At 41.4% G+C, this 16,397-nt stretch overlaps 2 protein-coding genes across 3 annotated transcripts in view; both read right to left on the bottom strand.

The window, feature by feature from the left end:
- LOC123869879 overlaps positions 1–1,494 on the bottom strand; it is a 69,457-nt gene extending 67,963 nt beyond the window's left edge. Inside the window, exons 1-2 of one of the 2 annotated variants that reach the window (XM_045912959.1) lie at positions 882–1,494; positions 596–653 (exon numbers count right to left, since the gene is read on the bottom strand). In XM_045912959.1, the coding sequence (XP_045768915.1) occupies positions 596–653; positions 882–947 (124 nt within the window). In that variant the 5' untranslated portion in view covers positions 948–1,494. The remainder of the gene's footprint in view (positions 1–595; positions 654–881) is intronic. The other variant, XM_045912958.1, reaches the window with a different exon arrangement.
- Positions 1,495–3,516: 2,022 nt separating this feature from the next.
- On the bottom strand, positions 3,517–14,897 carry LOC123869878. The gene is made up of 9 exons (XM_045912955.1): positions 14,465–14,897; positions 14,061–14,284; positions 13,012–13,108; positions 11,981–12,158; positions 11,046–11,241; positions 10,073–10,202; positions 9,481–9,654; positions 8,672–8,805; positions 3,517–8,261 (listed from the first exon to the last, which is right to left on the bottom strand). Exons 1-9 carry the CDS (start codon positions 14,771–14,773, stop codon positions 8,018–8,020), a joined length of 1,686 nt encoding a protein of 561 aa, XP_045768911.1. The 5' UTR covers positions 14,774–14,897; the 3' UTR covers positions 3,517–8,017.
- Positions 14,898–16,397: the final 1,500 nt, after the last annotated feature.

Genomic DNA, 16,397 nt, shown 5'->3' with positions numbered 1-16,397 from the left:
GCTAACGACTTGCTGATTGCATGCTAACGCGCTTGTAGTTTTGTAAGCATTTCGCATAATGTAGTGCCACCTATATAAAAGTTCAAGGTCGTGTTTCAAGGTCACAAATACTAACAAAGAAATTGATTTGAAACAACCGCAAAATCTACTGAGAAATCTACCAGGATCAAGGTACACCATGCACATGAACGTCCCTGATGCGTTGTAGTCACAATGATTTAGAAGCCAAGTCACTTACGGTCGTTCTAACTTCTAACAATTCGCTCGAAGTTTAGCTCGCTCAAACCGGTACGCTAATAGGAACTAAATACTAATGCTGGCAACAATTGTGAACGATTCAACCTTGTTTTGTTTTTTTTTTTTTTTCATTTTGCATAATTGTATTTATTTACCAATCCGACCGGGCAAGTCGGACGGGTTATACACGATTGTGAACTGTGGTAAAAGGTTTGATTTGTTTGCAGTTTTGCTTGTGTAGGTAGGGGAGTGGAGCACGAGGACGGAGGAAGTAAACCGGCCGGCGAATGGTGAGCGCGAGTACGCTCGTGTTTGTTAGGGGCTGGAGCCGAAGACGGCCCGGGCAGTGGGCACTCACCGGTGTCGGCGCGGTCGGCCTCGTCGTCAGACTCGGTGCCGGAGTCCCGCTCCTCCACCTGCAAGCAGAAACGTTCGCTGAGTCTCGGATCAATCCCGGTCGCCATCGCGCGCCGCCACCGACCCCGCTCCTCCGTACCGATAGGCGTCAACTCATGTGGTCGAGGAGCGAGCCCGCATCGCGTCGCAGCGAGGCGCCGAGCGTTCCGCTCCTTTGTTCTCGAGCGGGCGGCCATTTTCTGGTGGCGGTGTGACCTTCGCGGCGGCCCGGCCGCGCCGACACCCACCTTCTCGGAAACGTTCTCCTCATTCAGCGAATGCGTTCGAAGCTTATGCGTCAGGAACTTGAGCATTATTGAGCCTCGGCTCCTCCCGAGTCCCGAGTCCTGCACTCACTCACTCGCGCCCCGCCCGCCCGCACGCTCGCACTGACTCGCACGCCGGCACGCCTATGGCGAACGTTCCAAAGACATCCTAAACCTCAGTAACATATCCGCACAGCACTGCGCGAGCACCCGACCGCCTCCCTCGAACGCCGGACTACTACTAGTTCGGTTGGAGTAGCCTTGCGTACGACGCAGTCAGCTGAAGTGGGTACGCCTCATTAATGCCGAAAGGGCCTAACGTCGGTCGCGCCGAGTGCCGCCCTGCCAGACCAGATCTCGCGCTGGACCTTTGGAAATCGGCTCGGACGATCTTTTACAACACTTCGTAAGCTAAAAAGCAGCTCGAATTTAGCGTAAATAGTTCTCAAGTGGCACTCGAATCGGTCTCGCCCGGCGACCCATTGATGACAAAGAACCGGAACACGCAGAGATCGGACGCGATTGGACAAAACATTACAGAATAGGATCGAAATTTAATGCAACATCGTGCGTCCCGCTCTCGCCACTCGCGGCGGGAGGCTCGCCTGCCCGAGCGCCCGCGAGACAGGGACGGCGACATCGGCACAGGTCCACGTTATATAACACGACTTGATTATAATATATCGCTGATAAAAACTTGCGTGTGCAAGAATAGCATGGATACGCCTCGGGTTGTGTCCATTTCATTCAATAAATGAATCGATCCAACAGAAAAGTAACTGATCCTTAAGTTTCTTACTCGCTCTTCGCAGTGAAATGTCCTTTCCGAACCTATGGTAGAGTTTTGAGTCCTGACGAAACACCTGGTACCAGGTACCAGATCACTGGTCAGGCGGCAGGCAGACAAATAACAAAAGTAGAGAACAGTCCTTTAATTCTTCTACAATCTACATCCATTATGATACGCCATAATGCTTCGAATTTATAACGCAGGTGCCCACCTACCTACCATACTTACGATGTTCGACAGGGACTTTTATAGGTGGCCTTTAAGGGAGCCCCATGCATTGTTATAACTACAAGTAGGTTCGAGCGGTAGTGGAGCGGTGCGGGAGGGTCTCGTCATCACACCGCAGGAACCTTCTCAGTTATGCGTCATACCTGTACTTATAACAATGGGCTGGTATAAAGATCATCTTTATAAACATCAAATTTAAAAAGGCAGATTACAAACCAGCATCAGATAGGCATGTCTACAGCAGCTATCACCATACATCTACACTTGGCATAATGAATAGCGAGCATACCTCCCGGCTCCCTGCCTGTACCTGCGTGCGTGCTCCGACTGCGCCCGACGCCAGCCGAGCGCACGCGACTGCGCTCTGTGTTGACGCGGCTAACTCAAACACCGTACGCAATACAGGTGGGCCTACAAATCAACATGAGTACGACGAAAATGGAGAAAGCTATGTTAGACGTCTCCCTAAGCCTTAGGGAAACGCCTTATCTTATCCCTAAGGGCCTAAGGGATAAGATCTGCAGCAGAACTAAGGTCACTGACAGTCCAAACTATTAGCAAACAGAAGTGACAGTGGGCAGGCCATGCCTGTCGTAGAGGCGATGACCGTTGGAGCCGGTAAATCCTTGAGTGTAAGCAAGCGTAGTGTGTGACGCCCTCCAGCACGATGGACTAACGATATAAAGCAGCTGACGGGAAATGGCTGGATAAGAAAGGCTGAGGACCGGGTGAGGCGGCGCTCTTTAAGGAAGGCCTAGTCCAACAGTGGAAGCTGAAGACGAAAATGTCTAATGCTCATGGTCCCATCCCATGTGAGAGCTCTGCAGTCAAAATTGTAGACGACTAGATATACCTCAGACACACAATCCAGCTAGGTAGGTCCAATTTCGAAAAACGAATCTAATTCAGCTGGGCAGCGTTCAGAAAGCTTCATGAAGTCTTCTCGTCCAAAATTCCTCAGTGCTTGAAGGTCAGTCTTTAGACAGTGCGTGTTGCCAGTGATGTCATATGGATCCGAGATATGGTCGCAAACTATATGGGCCTCATAAGAAAGCTCAGTTACTCAGTGGGCGATGAAATCATGTTAACATTAACAAGTGAAAAATAAACGTCTGTGTGTCCAAGTTGGTACTATGTCGCTTGCGGTTTTGAGAGCTATTTGAGCCAGGGAAAATTAGAATATTAGTTGAAGGTTAACTTAACTTTCCAATTTCCATTGACCAGCAGGCAAATTAATAGGTGGTCTTTAAATTAAATGAATAGAATCCCGATTAAAGTAAGAAAAACTTATTTATCGTAATCGTAATCGACAGCAAATTCTGCCCCTTGATTGGTCGAATTCGCTTTTTACATTTTTCACAGCCAATCAAAAGGCAGAATTTGATTATGATTACGATGAATACGTTTTTTTTCTTACACAATCGGGAATCTTACACAATAGGCTTTCTAAGAAGTGCCTTTTATTTTAGCAGGGAACTGTGTGCGACTTTTCATCCCAGATTAGCAACCGTTGGAACGTAACTTGGGTAAAGTTGGCACCTTGTGAGGAGTCGCCACCTTGGACTGGGAGGGTCTATCCTCAAAATGAGACCACTTGCGTGTTTATGGTACACGTCTTGTACATTTAATAACAAAACTGTAACAATAATTGACATATTTTATACAGCATAAAGCGAAAAAGAAGACTTGATTTTACAAAAATTACCCGCTAAGTAAATAAACTTTTCCAACTTTTCCCAAAACTCAAATCTGTGTTCTACCAAGTTCACTGTTAAAACTAGCTACAATTTTTTTTGGATATGCCATTTTTGTTTTCAAGGTTTGAATTGTTGGTACGTTTTGTTTATATGGCGTTCCACGTTACAATCTACATAATATTGCAGTCGTGTGTACCGTTGGCAACTTTCATAAAATCAAACCATATCAAATAAGTGTAATCCTAAATTATAATTGCACAACCAAATCTAAATTTTTCCATACTTATTTCTCTTATATTTTTAGGCGCGCAATTTTAATTTAGACCATCTCTATAAAGAAAACAACTATATACACAAATCAGGGGTCAGCACTTTATATACACAGCAGCCCTATCACCAAACTTGCCAGCTATCAATGTCACCCACGGAACAGCAAGGTTATCCATACTAATAAGGCGAAAGTGTGGCTGTCTGTCTGTTTCTCACAGCTCATCCGTTTAAACTTTAAACTTTAACTGATTTAGACGGATAGCTGACATCCCGGAGACGGGCGTAGGCTACTTTTTTAAATTTTTATTTATTTGTACCAGAAAGTTATAACAATAAAGAGGAAAAGTGGACAGGGGAGCACTTATCTCCAAGAGATCTATCTCTACCAGTGCCCCTTGGCAGTGCGAGAGGTTGCAAAGGTTAGGTAGGTTTATTATCCCGGAAAGTCAAAGAGCTCCCACAGGGTTCTTAACAAACCGGAATCCACGAGGACCAAGTCGCGGGCATCATCTAGATTTGCTATAATCCGCTAAACTAATGCTCTTATTTTTATTATTTCTAGTCGTATTTATATTGTCATTGCTGAGGGTCGCGACCGCTTTCCATTAGTCACATAACATTAGGAGTTCTCCGCCAACTCTTGGATTTTCCGGGATAAAAAGCATCCAATGTCCGAAATGCAAGCTTTTCCGTCAAAATTGGATATCTACAAGTTTGGTGTTAGGGCTGATTACTATGACTTCACTTTGACAGACAACATTTTCATAACTATTTCCTAAATGCACAAAATAACGTCTAGTAGCTTACCTACAATCCACATACTTATTAAAACTTATGGATCTAACTGAAACGCTTGTTTATAAGAACATTTTTTTTCTTACAAATTACAATATACCTCATCAATCATCATAGAAAACAATTATTGTAAAGTTTAAAAATATTGTAGTTGTACAAATTGCCCTAATAAAGCATTTTACAAAAAATATATATCACGAATATTGTGATGTTAAGACTTTGGCTTACTTTAGTATAAATAGTAAATAAAATAGATTGTTTTATTATTATATACTTCGTCCGCGGTATATGATATGTCACAGGGAAATGATAAAACCGGGATTTGATCAATTTCTTTAGAGATATGATCAAATCTCTTATGGATATGATCAAATTCCGGCAGACGTTATAATAACAACTCAAATTGAGTAGATTTTGCTCTGAGCCACATTCGATTTAATCGCAAAATCCCAAAAGAAGAAGAATGCCAAAATTAAAGTTAGGTTAGGTTAGAACATAAATAGATGCCCTTTATGCGTTTCATCATTTCATCATGTCCTTGCGACATATTACATACAACTTATAGCCTATAAGTAGCACTTGGGAATAATGTGGCTATCTATCAGGTAAAGAATTTTTAGAATCATATCATTAGTTCCGGAGATCATCCCTTACATCCAAACATACAATGTTTACCTCTTTGTAGTGTAGAAACAGCAATTTACAAAAATATATCACGTATATCACAATGTTGTGTGACTTTGCCTTACTTTAATATAATTGTAAAAAAAAGGTTATTTTATTATTTACGAAAATGAATAATTAATAATTTACTAATCAAAATATTTTTATTCAATTAACCTTTTACAAATAGGTACTTTTGAATCGTCAAATGCATCTACCACTGATAAATTTTGATTTTAATGTATATCTTAAAATATACATTATAATTGGGAACAATACGCAGAGAAACTTTCAGCTTTTATAGAATAACGAAGGTCTGGCCCTCGAAGACTGAGTCTTTCAGGTCGTTATTTCTGGGTGTTTCTGTTCATAATAAAACTTAGCGTAAAAAATACAGCGTTTAATACAGCGATGATTGTTTACGTTACGGAATAATTTGGGTGCGATGCGGCTCGTGGCGTGACCGTTAGCAGCAGATAACAGGCGCCACCAACTAAAGCTACCTAATCCACAAAACTACAATTTTATTGGAGTGAAAAATTCTTTAGACCCATCACGCAAGACGCCTGGAGACACAGTCGACGGCGACCACTACATTCTGTAAATTATATGAAAGTCTATACATATTTTCATAATGTTTATGATAGTGTTTTTTACCGACACTTCAAGAAAATTTCTAAATAATTTTTGACCGATCCCGTATTCCGCCCGATGCCGTGGCTTAGCGGTCAGAGCATCGGGCGCGAACCCAGAAGACGCAGGTTCGAATCCTGCCAGTTTCGCAATTTTTGATATATTTAATTATGCGCAGTCGCAGCGCGAGCGCGACTAGTCGACCGCGTGTAGTGGCTCTTAGGCGCGTTTGGCGAATTTTGGATGGGTTAAAACTTCAAGGTCGCGTTAGCGATTTGCTAATATGATAATAATTGATTATTTATCTTTTAAAAATTGAACCCCAAATCGGAAAAATAGTTTTGCTCAAAAATTTTTGTTAGGAACCGATTTTTCAATCGTCAAATAACTTTTATCTGAGGCATAAATTTAACATATTGACAGATTTCCTACACAAAAACTGACAAACCCTCAAATTTATTCCTCAGATAAAAATTATTTGACGATTGAAAAATCAACCCTGAATGTATAAAAGCGGGAAACCTGCCAAGTCCATTCAAAATTACTTTCACACTCTATTTTAATCTCCTCTATCTTTGTTATTCATATTGACATAGATATACACTATAACCTATTTCTAACTAACCTAAATCTATAAAGGGAGAAACTAACTAACTGATATACCTTAAACCAGTGCACAGTGACTCAAACGAGAGATTTTGCATGTATGTTGTTTTTCCTATAACAGACTCTCCACTAAGAAAGGATTTAAGTATAAACTAGTTTTCAGTACACATAAAAATTGTAAATCTCTTGAAAATCAGACTTGAATAATTTTAAAGTGCATTTTGTATTTCATTATCTTTATATTTCTTTAAACCCTCCAAAAAGATCTTATGAGGACTTTTTTAACAAAAATGTAAACTATATTGTTAGTTTTTGATAACGTCACGTGAAAAACTTAAAATTGTAAAATTTTAAGTTAGGACACTTTCTACTGATAGTTGATCCAAAATAGATCTTAAAATTAAACACACAAAAGCTAGAATCCAGCGTCAAGTTGTATCCACAAGCGCTGCAATCTCGAGATAAGTCGAATGTAAACAATAGTATCTTGACCCCTCGCTTTATCTCTTCGATAACTCTTTGCAGCAGATACAACTAAATATAAAAATATTCAGTTTTTAGGAGTCTGTACCCAAAGGGTGCCAACAGGGACCCTATTATTAAGTCTCCTCTCCATTCCGTCCAGTTGTCAGTCCATCTGTCTATTATAAGCGAGCTATAATATCTCATACACCGTAATAAATAGTGAGCTGAAATTTTCGCAAAATGTTTATTTCTATTGCCGCTATAACAACAAATAACAAACGTTTCAAAATAGCCGGCAGAAAAATTAAAAAGTGTTATTTCTTGTACGAGGGTACGGAACCCTTCGTGTGCAACGCCGACTCGCACTTGACGGATTTTTTATAAATTTTATGTAAATGCCTACGTGATATGTTTCTACTGACCTAGATTCAAATAAAGGTGGTAATTCGGTACGAACTATTTTTAAACTAATAAATACTACATACAGAGTACAGACAAACATAATACAAAACACCTGGTCAGAACTTCTTACGCATGTTTCTCCTTACTATAACGACGAACTACACATTTTGCTTATACAAATTACAAATCCATTTACATACTTACATATTATTATGTTATTATGATTTCATATATAGAAAGTCTAGTCAGTCAGCAATAGTCAGTTTTATATGTATAATAATAATATAAAAAAAATCGATCTCCTATTTCATTTTTCACCAACTTCAAAAAAGAAGCAGGTTGGTAGAATATGTAGGAAGGGGGAAGGGGGGAGGGCTCTTGGAGATGATTAATATCTACAATTTAACCTACGCCTTGACCTTTGTAACTCTATTGATGAGCTTTGCGCCTTAGTAGTAGTAACATGTATGCAGAAAAATCGGAGTGTCCACCGCATTATTACCAGAAAAAAGCCCCTTCCATTATTGAAGGGGTTACGATTCTCATGCTGATTGCCTCAGTTGGTCCCATCACTCGAGCACTAGGTCTTGAAATAGATAGTCCGGGTTATCGCGCGCGAACTTGTGGAAGTCTTCAAGAGCTTCCGTGAATAGTTCTAGAAGATGCTGCGCCGCAGGGTTGAGCGGGAGGTCGCTGGTGGGGTGGGAGGGCGGCGCGAGGTCCCGCAGCAGGATGGTGGCGGCGTGCGGGAGGGGGTAGCGGCGCTGCGGGGTGAGGGCCGGGACCACGTCCCCGTGCTGCAGGCCCGCCACGCTGCAATACCAAATAGTGAATATTATGTCGCAGTGGAATGGCATAAGCCGGGAGTTTGCCAACTCCCTTAGGGATAACTAACGCCCGGGAGATTTTAAAACGAAGACTCAATTAGACTCTTTCAATAAACAAATCTAGTGATATTATAGAACACTGAGCATCACACTAATATTATAAAGGCGAAAGTTTGTGTGTATGTGTGTTTGTTACTCCTTCACGCAAAAACTACTACACTGAAATTTGGAATGGAGATAGATAATATCCTGGATTAGCACATAGGCTACTTTTTATAACTGGAAAATCAAAGAGTTCCTACGGGATTTCGAAGATCCTAAATCCTCGCGGACGAAGTCGCAGGTACCAGCTAGCTGCACAATAACTTCATACGAACAAACGAGTATGGTACTCACGTGGCGACGTAGTACTTCTTGTAGGGCAGCGGCTCGTGGTGCGCGCTGTCAGCCAGCAGCCGCAGCGCCAGCAGCAGCTGCGCGTCCGCCGCGTGCGGCCGCCGCCACGCCACGCGGCTGCCCAGCAGCGGCGCCTATGACACACGGTTAGGCTATCCGGCTCGAAGGACCAACCTCCGTGTAAGGGTCTCGGCATACGTAACGTGTTTTAACGTGCACGTGACGAGACGGGAAAATTTCTTGACACACACACACAGATCCAGTAAACTAAATTGTAACCAGTATTTTTGCACATGTACTACCTTGCTATTTTTCCAATTGTAGTCAGTTTTGTGGACTGAATAAAAATAAAACAAAACTACCATTGGATACCTAGTCCCGTCCGTTTTGAGTTATCCATAGTAGTTCAAGAAATCTTCTCGTTCCGTCCCATGTACGTTAAAAGACGTTACGTATGCCGAGACCTTTAATCAACGATAAAGGTTCGTTTATATTTTAAGGGTTCCATACCTCAAAAGGAAAAAAGGAACGCTTATAGGATCACTTTGTTGTCTGTCTATCCGTCTGTCTGGCGTGTCTGTCAAGAAGACCTATACGGTACTTCCCGTTGACCTAGAATCATATAATTAGGCCGATAGGTCTTATAGCACAAGTAAAGAAACAATCCGAAAACCATGAATTTGTTGACCGCATTGCTCTAGTGAGCGATGTGATCTTATATGTAACCACCAAGGAGGTGGTTGTCTACACGGTGTTGGAGATGATGTAGTTCGTTGGTTGATGATGATCAAAGTCTTGTATGTACGTACTTCAAGCGTGGGCGAGCCCTGCTGGTCCTCCTTGAGTCTCGCGCAGTACATGTCGGTGGCCGGGCTCTGTATCAGTAGCACGCGCGTACCGGTACGCAGTAGCAGCGCCCGAAGCCACGGCCCGGCGGCCGGCGCGGACGCCGCCACAGTTTCCGGGCTATACAAGTCTATAACCTGCAAACCGATAAACCAAACATCACTTTCAAAATGTACCCAATCAGCATTACAGGCAGAGGATATTTTTAATTTTTCTTTTTATTCAGAAATTTCATTAAGAGGATGGTCTAGTTGTAAATTTTCATACAACTTTTTGTATGAAAATTTACAAACTTTACAGTAAAACGATAACGTTTTTCTAGCTGTAAATGTAGTCCAATTTTCATTAGGATAAAAACGTTATCACCTGAAACAATATTTGAAGAATAAAATGTAGGCAAATACCTATGAAAAAAAAGAAAAATTTACAATTAGGCCATCCTTTTAAGGTGTATATTCCTCCACCACCTTCCTGCAAAGTTATATGCGTAAGGAATTACGGAGTTTACCGCAGTATGTGTTTGATAGCAATGGACGCGAGGCCGCAGTGTCTCACCTCACAGCCCGTGAGTTGCTGCAGCAGCGCGGCGAGGTGCCGCGCCGCGCGCTCCAGGTGCGCGCAGTCGCGTGCGTACAGCAGCAGGATGCGCTCCGCCGCACGCGTCTCGCGCGGACGCTCCAGGCGCCTGCAAGCGCCGACGACAAACTCAAAATGTTCACACAAAAAAAAAAGATTCCGACGAATTGAGAACCTCCTCCTTTTTTCAAGTCGGTTAAAAATAAGCTTTCGATCGCAATAATACGGCATACAATTGGCATGTGATGCTGATGACGTATGGAGCAAGAACGTAGACACTGACAGTTGGCCTCGTCCACAAACTAAGTCACTTAGCGCGCTATGGAGCGAGCTATGTCGGGTATACTACTCTCAGAGATAAAATCCCGAACCACGAAACGTGGGACGACCTCCAGCCCGCTCCAGCCGGCGGGGAGCGGGTGGATGAGGAAGGCGGACTGTGCGTGCGCGCTCTTGGAAAGGCCTATATCCAGCAGTGGCTATACAGGCTGATGGAATAGACACAATAGGGCATACACTGGCCTGCACACATGGCCAGCCGCGAAGCTATTGTGAGGTATTACCATTGTTTCGAGGTCTTGCAACCGCATGCTTGTGTGAACACATTCGTATTGAAATACTATTACCACTAAATCGAATCTGACATTTTTAGTATAACTGGACCGATTTGTAGTCGCAGAATCGGATAACGAATATAGCTGTTTTTTAGTGGATCATATAATCGTATGCTTATGTGAACGCGTGAATTGGAATACTGTATGTTGTATAGAAGCAGGCGTTATTTTGCGGAAGCCTATGATATACAAGGAAAGCAATTAATCGGATTATAGCAAATTAAGCTTTTGGCTTTTGTAAGATTGGAATACTGTTGCCACTAAATCGGATCCTACAAAAATCAGTCCTACTAAGAATGGGATGTGTCAGTGTGAACGGGCGGTTAGTCCGCGCTCACCGAGTGATGTCGTCGATCCAGCTGCGCAGTATGTTCCGCCGGAGTTGGCCGGCGCTGGCCGCGCGGCACAGCAGCAGCGCCAGCAGCGCGAGCAGGCCTAGAAGGAAGGCGCTGCCGATGCCCACGAGCACCCACCACAGCTGCGGACTGATGAGCGGCCTGTCCGGCCCTTTCAGGGACGCCGACAGATTGTGACCTGATCCAACCGAGTGATGATTTGATGCAATGATTTTATTAGTTACTAGCTGATGTCAGCTCATTCACGTGGATTTCATTTTTTTTAAATCCCGTGGAAACCTATTGATTTTCTGGGAAAAAATCACTTATGTCACTTTCCATGTCTTCAGTCATACTCGTGCAAACAGTTTTCTTTGCGACGTGATTAAAGGACAAACCAACACATAAACACACTTTCGCATTTACATATAATATATGTAGGTAGTGATGTGCAGTTGGCACACACAGTAGGTAATAACTATAACATCTTCTAAGGACGGTATTGCAATAGTTTGATAACCTGAGGAATAAAAAACTTGCAGAACCGGCAGGATTCAAATCTGCGTATCTCTTGGGTATCGGGACACACAGACGCTATGGTGAAAGTTAATGAACGGAGACTCGCGCAGCGAGATCCACGGCGCCCTGTCTAGCTCGCGTTGACGAGCGCGCGGCAGTTCACTTGCTGGTGCGACGCTGTGCAGCAGTTTATGCACACCTGTATCACTTGTGTTGTGTTGTGTGTCAGCACTCACAGAAGGTGTAGTGGAAATTGATGGATGGATGCGTGTGCAGCGAGATCCACGGTGCCTCGTGTTTGAACTGCGCGCTGTAGCAGCTCTCGTTGGCGCGCGCGCGGCAGTTCACTTGCTGGTGCGACGCTGTGCAGCAGTTTATGCACACCTGTATCACTTGTGTTTAGTTGTGTCAGCACTCACAGAAGGTGTAGTGGAAGTTGATGGATGGATGCGTGTGCAGCGAGATCCACGGTGCCTCGTGTTTGAACTGCGCGCTGTAGCAGCTCTCGTTGGCGCGCGCGCGGCAGTTCACTTTCTGGGGTGACAAGGAGTTGCAGTGCTTTTCCTTATGCCACACGATGCTGCAGTTCATGTACACCTGCAATGTAACACATACCCTTTTTTAGCAACTTTATAAAGGGAGTTTCTCAATTTGGGACATTTTTTAGGGTTCTGTACCTTTAAAGGAAAAACGAAACCCTTATAATTGAAAATTGAAACACATTTTAATTTATTTTTATGATGTAGCCACAAATTCGCGGTTTTCGGATGTTTTCCTTTACCCACCAAATTTAATGATTCTAGGTCAACAGGAAATACCTTATAGATTGTATTGACAGACACGACAGATGGACAGAGAGATGGACGGACGGATGGACGGACATCAAAGTGATCCTATAATGGATCCGTTTTACCTTTTGAGATACAGAACCCTAAAAAAACAAACAAATGTACTTTCATAACCTCTAAATAAAACAGTGATAGCATAATCAAATGGGGATAAAATTTTGCTCAAGTTTTCCTCATAAACAAACTGTGGTTTCAGATAAATTTTGTCAACAGTAATATAATATGAACATAATCAATAGTATAATAATATAATATATCAATAAGTAATAAATGATTATTTATTTATCTTGTCTTCACACAGTGTGACAAAACTACTGCCTACTGATTTGGTAACTCAGTTTCTAACACTGAATGATAGGCACTGAGCTCATTTGAAATTTATTTTTAATCCATTGAAGGTTTTTTATGAAAAATTAATTTGTGAAGCAGTAATGTTGAACCAACCAAGTAACAAATGAAGTTAGTGGCAAAATTCAGTGTTAAGAAACTGTGTTTATCGATTCACCCAGTTGGACTGAATATTCATTTAAACTAAGAATAAAAATCACATAATCTTACTTATAATGCTTTATGTTTTAAGCTACAGAAGCAAAAAGGCATACCTTGTTTTCAGTAGTAGTATCAGTGCCATTAGGACTGATGAACACCTCATACTGAGATGCAGGAATGCCAGGGAACCAATCAAGTATCACCTCCTCCCTGAAAAAGTTCACAATCAAATGAAGACCACACAGGAGTAGCAAGGAATATCAATTAAAATCATAAATTGAGTTAGAAATTTTTCACTTTTAATTAGAAGTGAAAAATTAATATATGGCAGTCCCTTCCGAAACAGAATCCTGAAAAACAAATAGATATATTTGTGTTGCTTCCATTTAGATGAAGCTGACAACTTCATCTGTGCAGATTTGGGTTTTTAAAAATCCAGTGGGAACTCCATTCCATTTTGTAGTATAAAAAGCAGCCATAACTCATATCCAGGATGCAAGATAACTTTGTACCACATAGATGCCCTCTATTTTGGCCATGTCAATTCAGGTTTTGTTGGAAAGTTCTGTAGGAACTCTTTGATTTTCTGAGATAAAAGTAGCCTATGTTCTTTTCTGGGATGATGGTTCAGCATCATTATCATTATAAACTCATTGTCGGCCCACTACTGAGTATGGGTCTTCTCTCAGACTGAGAATGGTAGAGCCCTAGGCTGCCATGATGGCTAAGTGCAGACTGGCAGTCTTCACACACACCATTGATAACATTGTGGAGAACTCTCAGGCATGCAGGTTTCCTCACAATGTTTTCCTTTACCAAAGCAATTAAAACAAGTGATATTTGGTTGCTTACAGCGGACAGATTAGAGATATGTGCCTGGAATCAAACTCTGTCCTCCCAAATAGGAGGTGGACTTTTTAACCACTAGGCTATCACAGCGTTTTTAGTAAGATTATCATTTTTGGTTGTGATTTTTTGAACATGGGTTTATCTACTTGACTTTCTATTTGATTTGGGCGCGTTTGGAACCCTTGTATGTTTAGTTTAAAGTTTATGTAATTAATTATCACCAATATATCATCTTAAACTCTAACAATTCTGATTTTTTTACTTTCAATAGATGACTTTGATTTGATTTCACATTGTGTATTGTTATACTCACCCGTTACTCTGATAATTAGCATTAGCTCCCATTGTAGTGACATCTTGGATTGTAAGTGTTGTGCTGGTAACATTCTCCCTGACATATTGATAGTGTGTGTACTCAGCTAGTGGAGAGGTAACAGGAATATGATACACCCTGTCTGGAGTCACAGTGAGTTGCTTTGTGATGATTTTGTAGCATGTTGAGCTGAATATTGCATCCAGAGTGGCAGTGTAACAAACCTGCAAACCAACAAACTAGGTTAACTTAATTACAACTTATTTTAAACTTGAGCCAACTGCTTGCTTACCTTTACAATGTTATTAAGGTCTGTCATGTCAATGGCTCTACATAAAATTAAGTATAGGTATAGAAATGAATTAAATAAAAAAACAAACTGTAGTAGTAGTAGTAATACATACATTTGTGCAATTTAAGTTGACCTGCACAGGTACCTCGAAGTTTGAATGTTTGTTGAAGCTGTCGTATAAATATTTATTGCACTGTTCAGGCTTCAACGACGCATCATAGTCCAAGCGTAGGTTCCACTTGGTGCCATTCTTGTTAGCTAAGGCACTGTCACACCACTTCAAAAAGAATCGCCCTCGAACACAAGCAACAGGCTCAAAATATAGACCCCTGTCCATACTTTCGTCACATATCACATCGTAAAAACTATTATTTGCCTTCGACACCACACATGAAAACAACAACAGTAACAAAGTTTTCATTGTATCCTTAATGATCAGCTATTTAATATAAGACATCCTGGCATCCTATGCAGAGATTTTTTAACTACATATACAAAAACACCATTCCAAGCCGAGAAAGACCAAATGACCAAAGCCAGACCCAAAGAGTCCAAAGACCAACACAGAGAGTACTTTTTAGATACCTTTTTTTTTTCTCTCTCTCGTCTGGCTTTACAAAGATTAGCCAATGTCAAGTTTGTAGTTATTTGTAACAAGTTAGTTAAACTATACAAGTATGGACCCCGTCTGTGCCGGAGCTTGCCGACATATGCACGGCACCCTCTTAGAGCGCTTTCCAGTCAGTTTTAACAAAAAAAAACACTCCAAAAAGGCAGAGCACGCCCGCCAGCTAACACCAACACAGACGAAGTCCTTTTGATACCTTAACCTACGGGAAAAATCACAGACCACGAATCGAAAAAATGCCGAGAACGGCCACAAAGAATAACATCGATTTTTTTTTTTCTCTCGTCTGGCTTTACAAAGATTAGCCAATGTCATGTTTGTAGTAATTTGTAACAAGTTAGGTACTTAAATTATACAATTATGGACCCCGTCTGTGCCATGATTCCATAGACTATACTTATACGAGCTCTATGGACAGGTTGTGGGTAACTTAACTATAGAACAGGCCCGTGACACCTTTAGTTCTTTCTTAGCCGCAAAGCGCTAGTATCGCAACAAGCTGCAGCCATATTCTTTTTTCTAGTCGATGGCCATATACATAGACTCTGTGGCATACTATTCTCTCGTTAGAGAGTAGTATGTACCTTGCTCTGTGGTATATATACTGGGAAGCCATATTGTTTATTGTTGTTGTCTCCAAAGGTTAATAAATTATGGGAATTGTGGTGATCCCAATTAATTCCTGTAAATATAGGACTCAGTGCTTTGCCGAAGGCTCAATTGTTGAACAGACACGTATGCCAGAAGCACTTCGATAGACATCAGTTCGACAGTATGGGGTGGTATGGGTACCCGACGTACGTATGGTTATCTCTACTTGTTTACTGAAAAGGAAAATACTTCACGGAATTCGTGAGCTCATTAGGTAAGTTGATTTCATGTTAAAGATGTATTAAGCACTAGGTATTCCCTAACATAGTTTTTACTTTGTGCTTTCATACCATATTTCATGTGAATAAACTGTGTAAAATTCTTTTTTCAGCTGAACATGATTTCAGTGATCACAATTTTATTATGCTTTACAACCAACTTCAGATCAACAGAGTTCAACATTCAGAAGATTCAACAGTATCTACTCAAAGTACAATAATAATAATTAGTGGTGAGTTAGTACAAAATTATCTGTCCTGTGTCTAGTAACTATTTTATTTATTCTTTGCTAACATTGCCTTAATTATTATGGCTAAAGTCTTATATGCAATACAAATATTGATGTGATGGTCTCCACGGAACCACTACTTTAACACTACTGATGTCCATACAGTAGATTTTATCCATACTTCCATACTAATATTATAAATGCGAAAGTGTGTCTGTCTGTCTGTCTGCTACCTTTTCATAGCCCAACAGTTTAACCTATATTGACGTAATTTGGTACAGAGTTAGCCTATATTCTGGGGATCAACATAGGCTACGT

This window comes from Maniola jurtina, chromosome 11 (assembly GCF_905333055.1).
Source record: "Maniola jurtina chromosome 11, ilManJurt1.1, whole genome shotgun sequence".
Classification (NCBI taxonomy): Eukaryota; Metazoa; Arthropoda; class Insecta; order Lepidoptera; family Nymphalidae; genus Maniola; species Maniola jurtina.
Note: the sequence above shows the minus strand (reverse complement) of the source record. Positions and strands in the feature narration are given on the sequence as shown.

Coding starts and splice junctions, on each gene's coding strand:
- LOC123869878 (XM_045912955.1), bottom strand. CDS start 14,773: ATGAAAACTTTGTTACTGTTGTTGTTTTCATGTGTGGTGTCGAAGGCA. Junction 10,203..11,045: donor TGGATCGACGACATCACTCG/GTGAGCGCGGAC, acceptor CGGCGCTTGCAG/GCGCCTGGAGCGTCCGCGCG. Junction 8,262..8,671: donor AAGAAGTACTACGTCGCCAC/GTGAGTACCATA, acceptor TTGGTATTGCAG/CGTGGCGGGCCTGCAGCACG.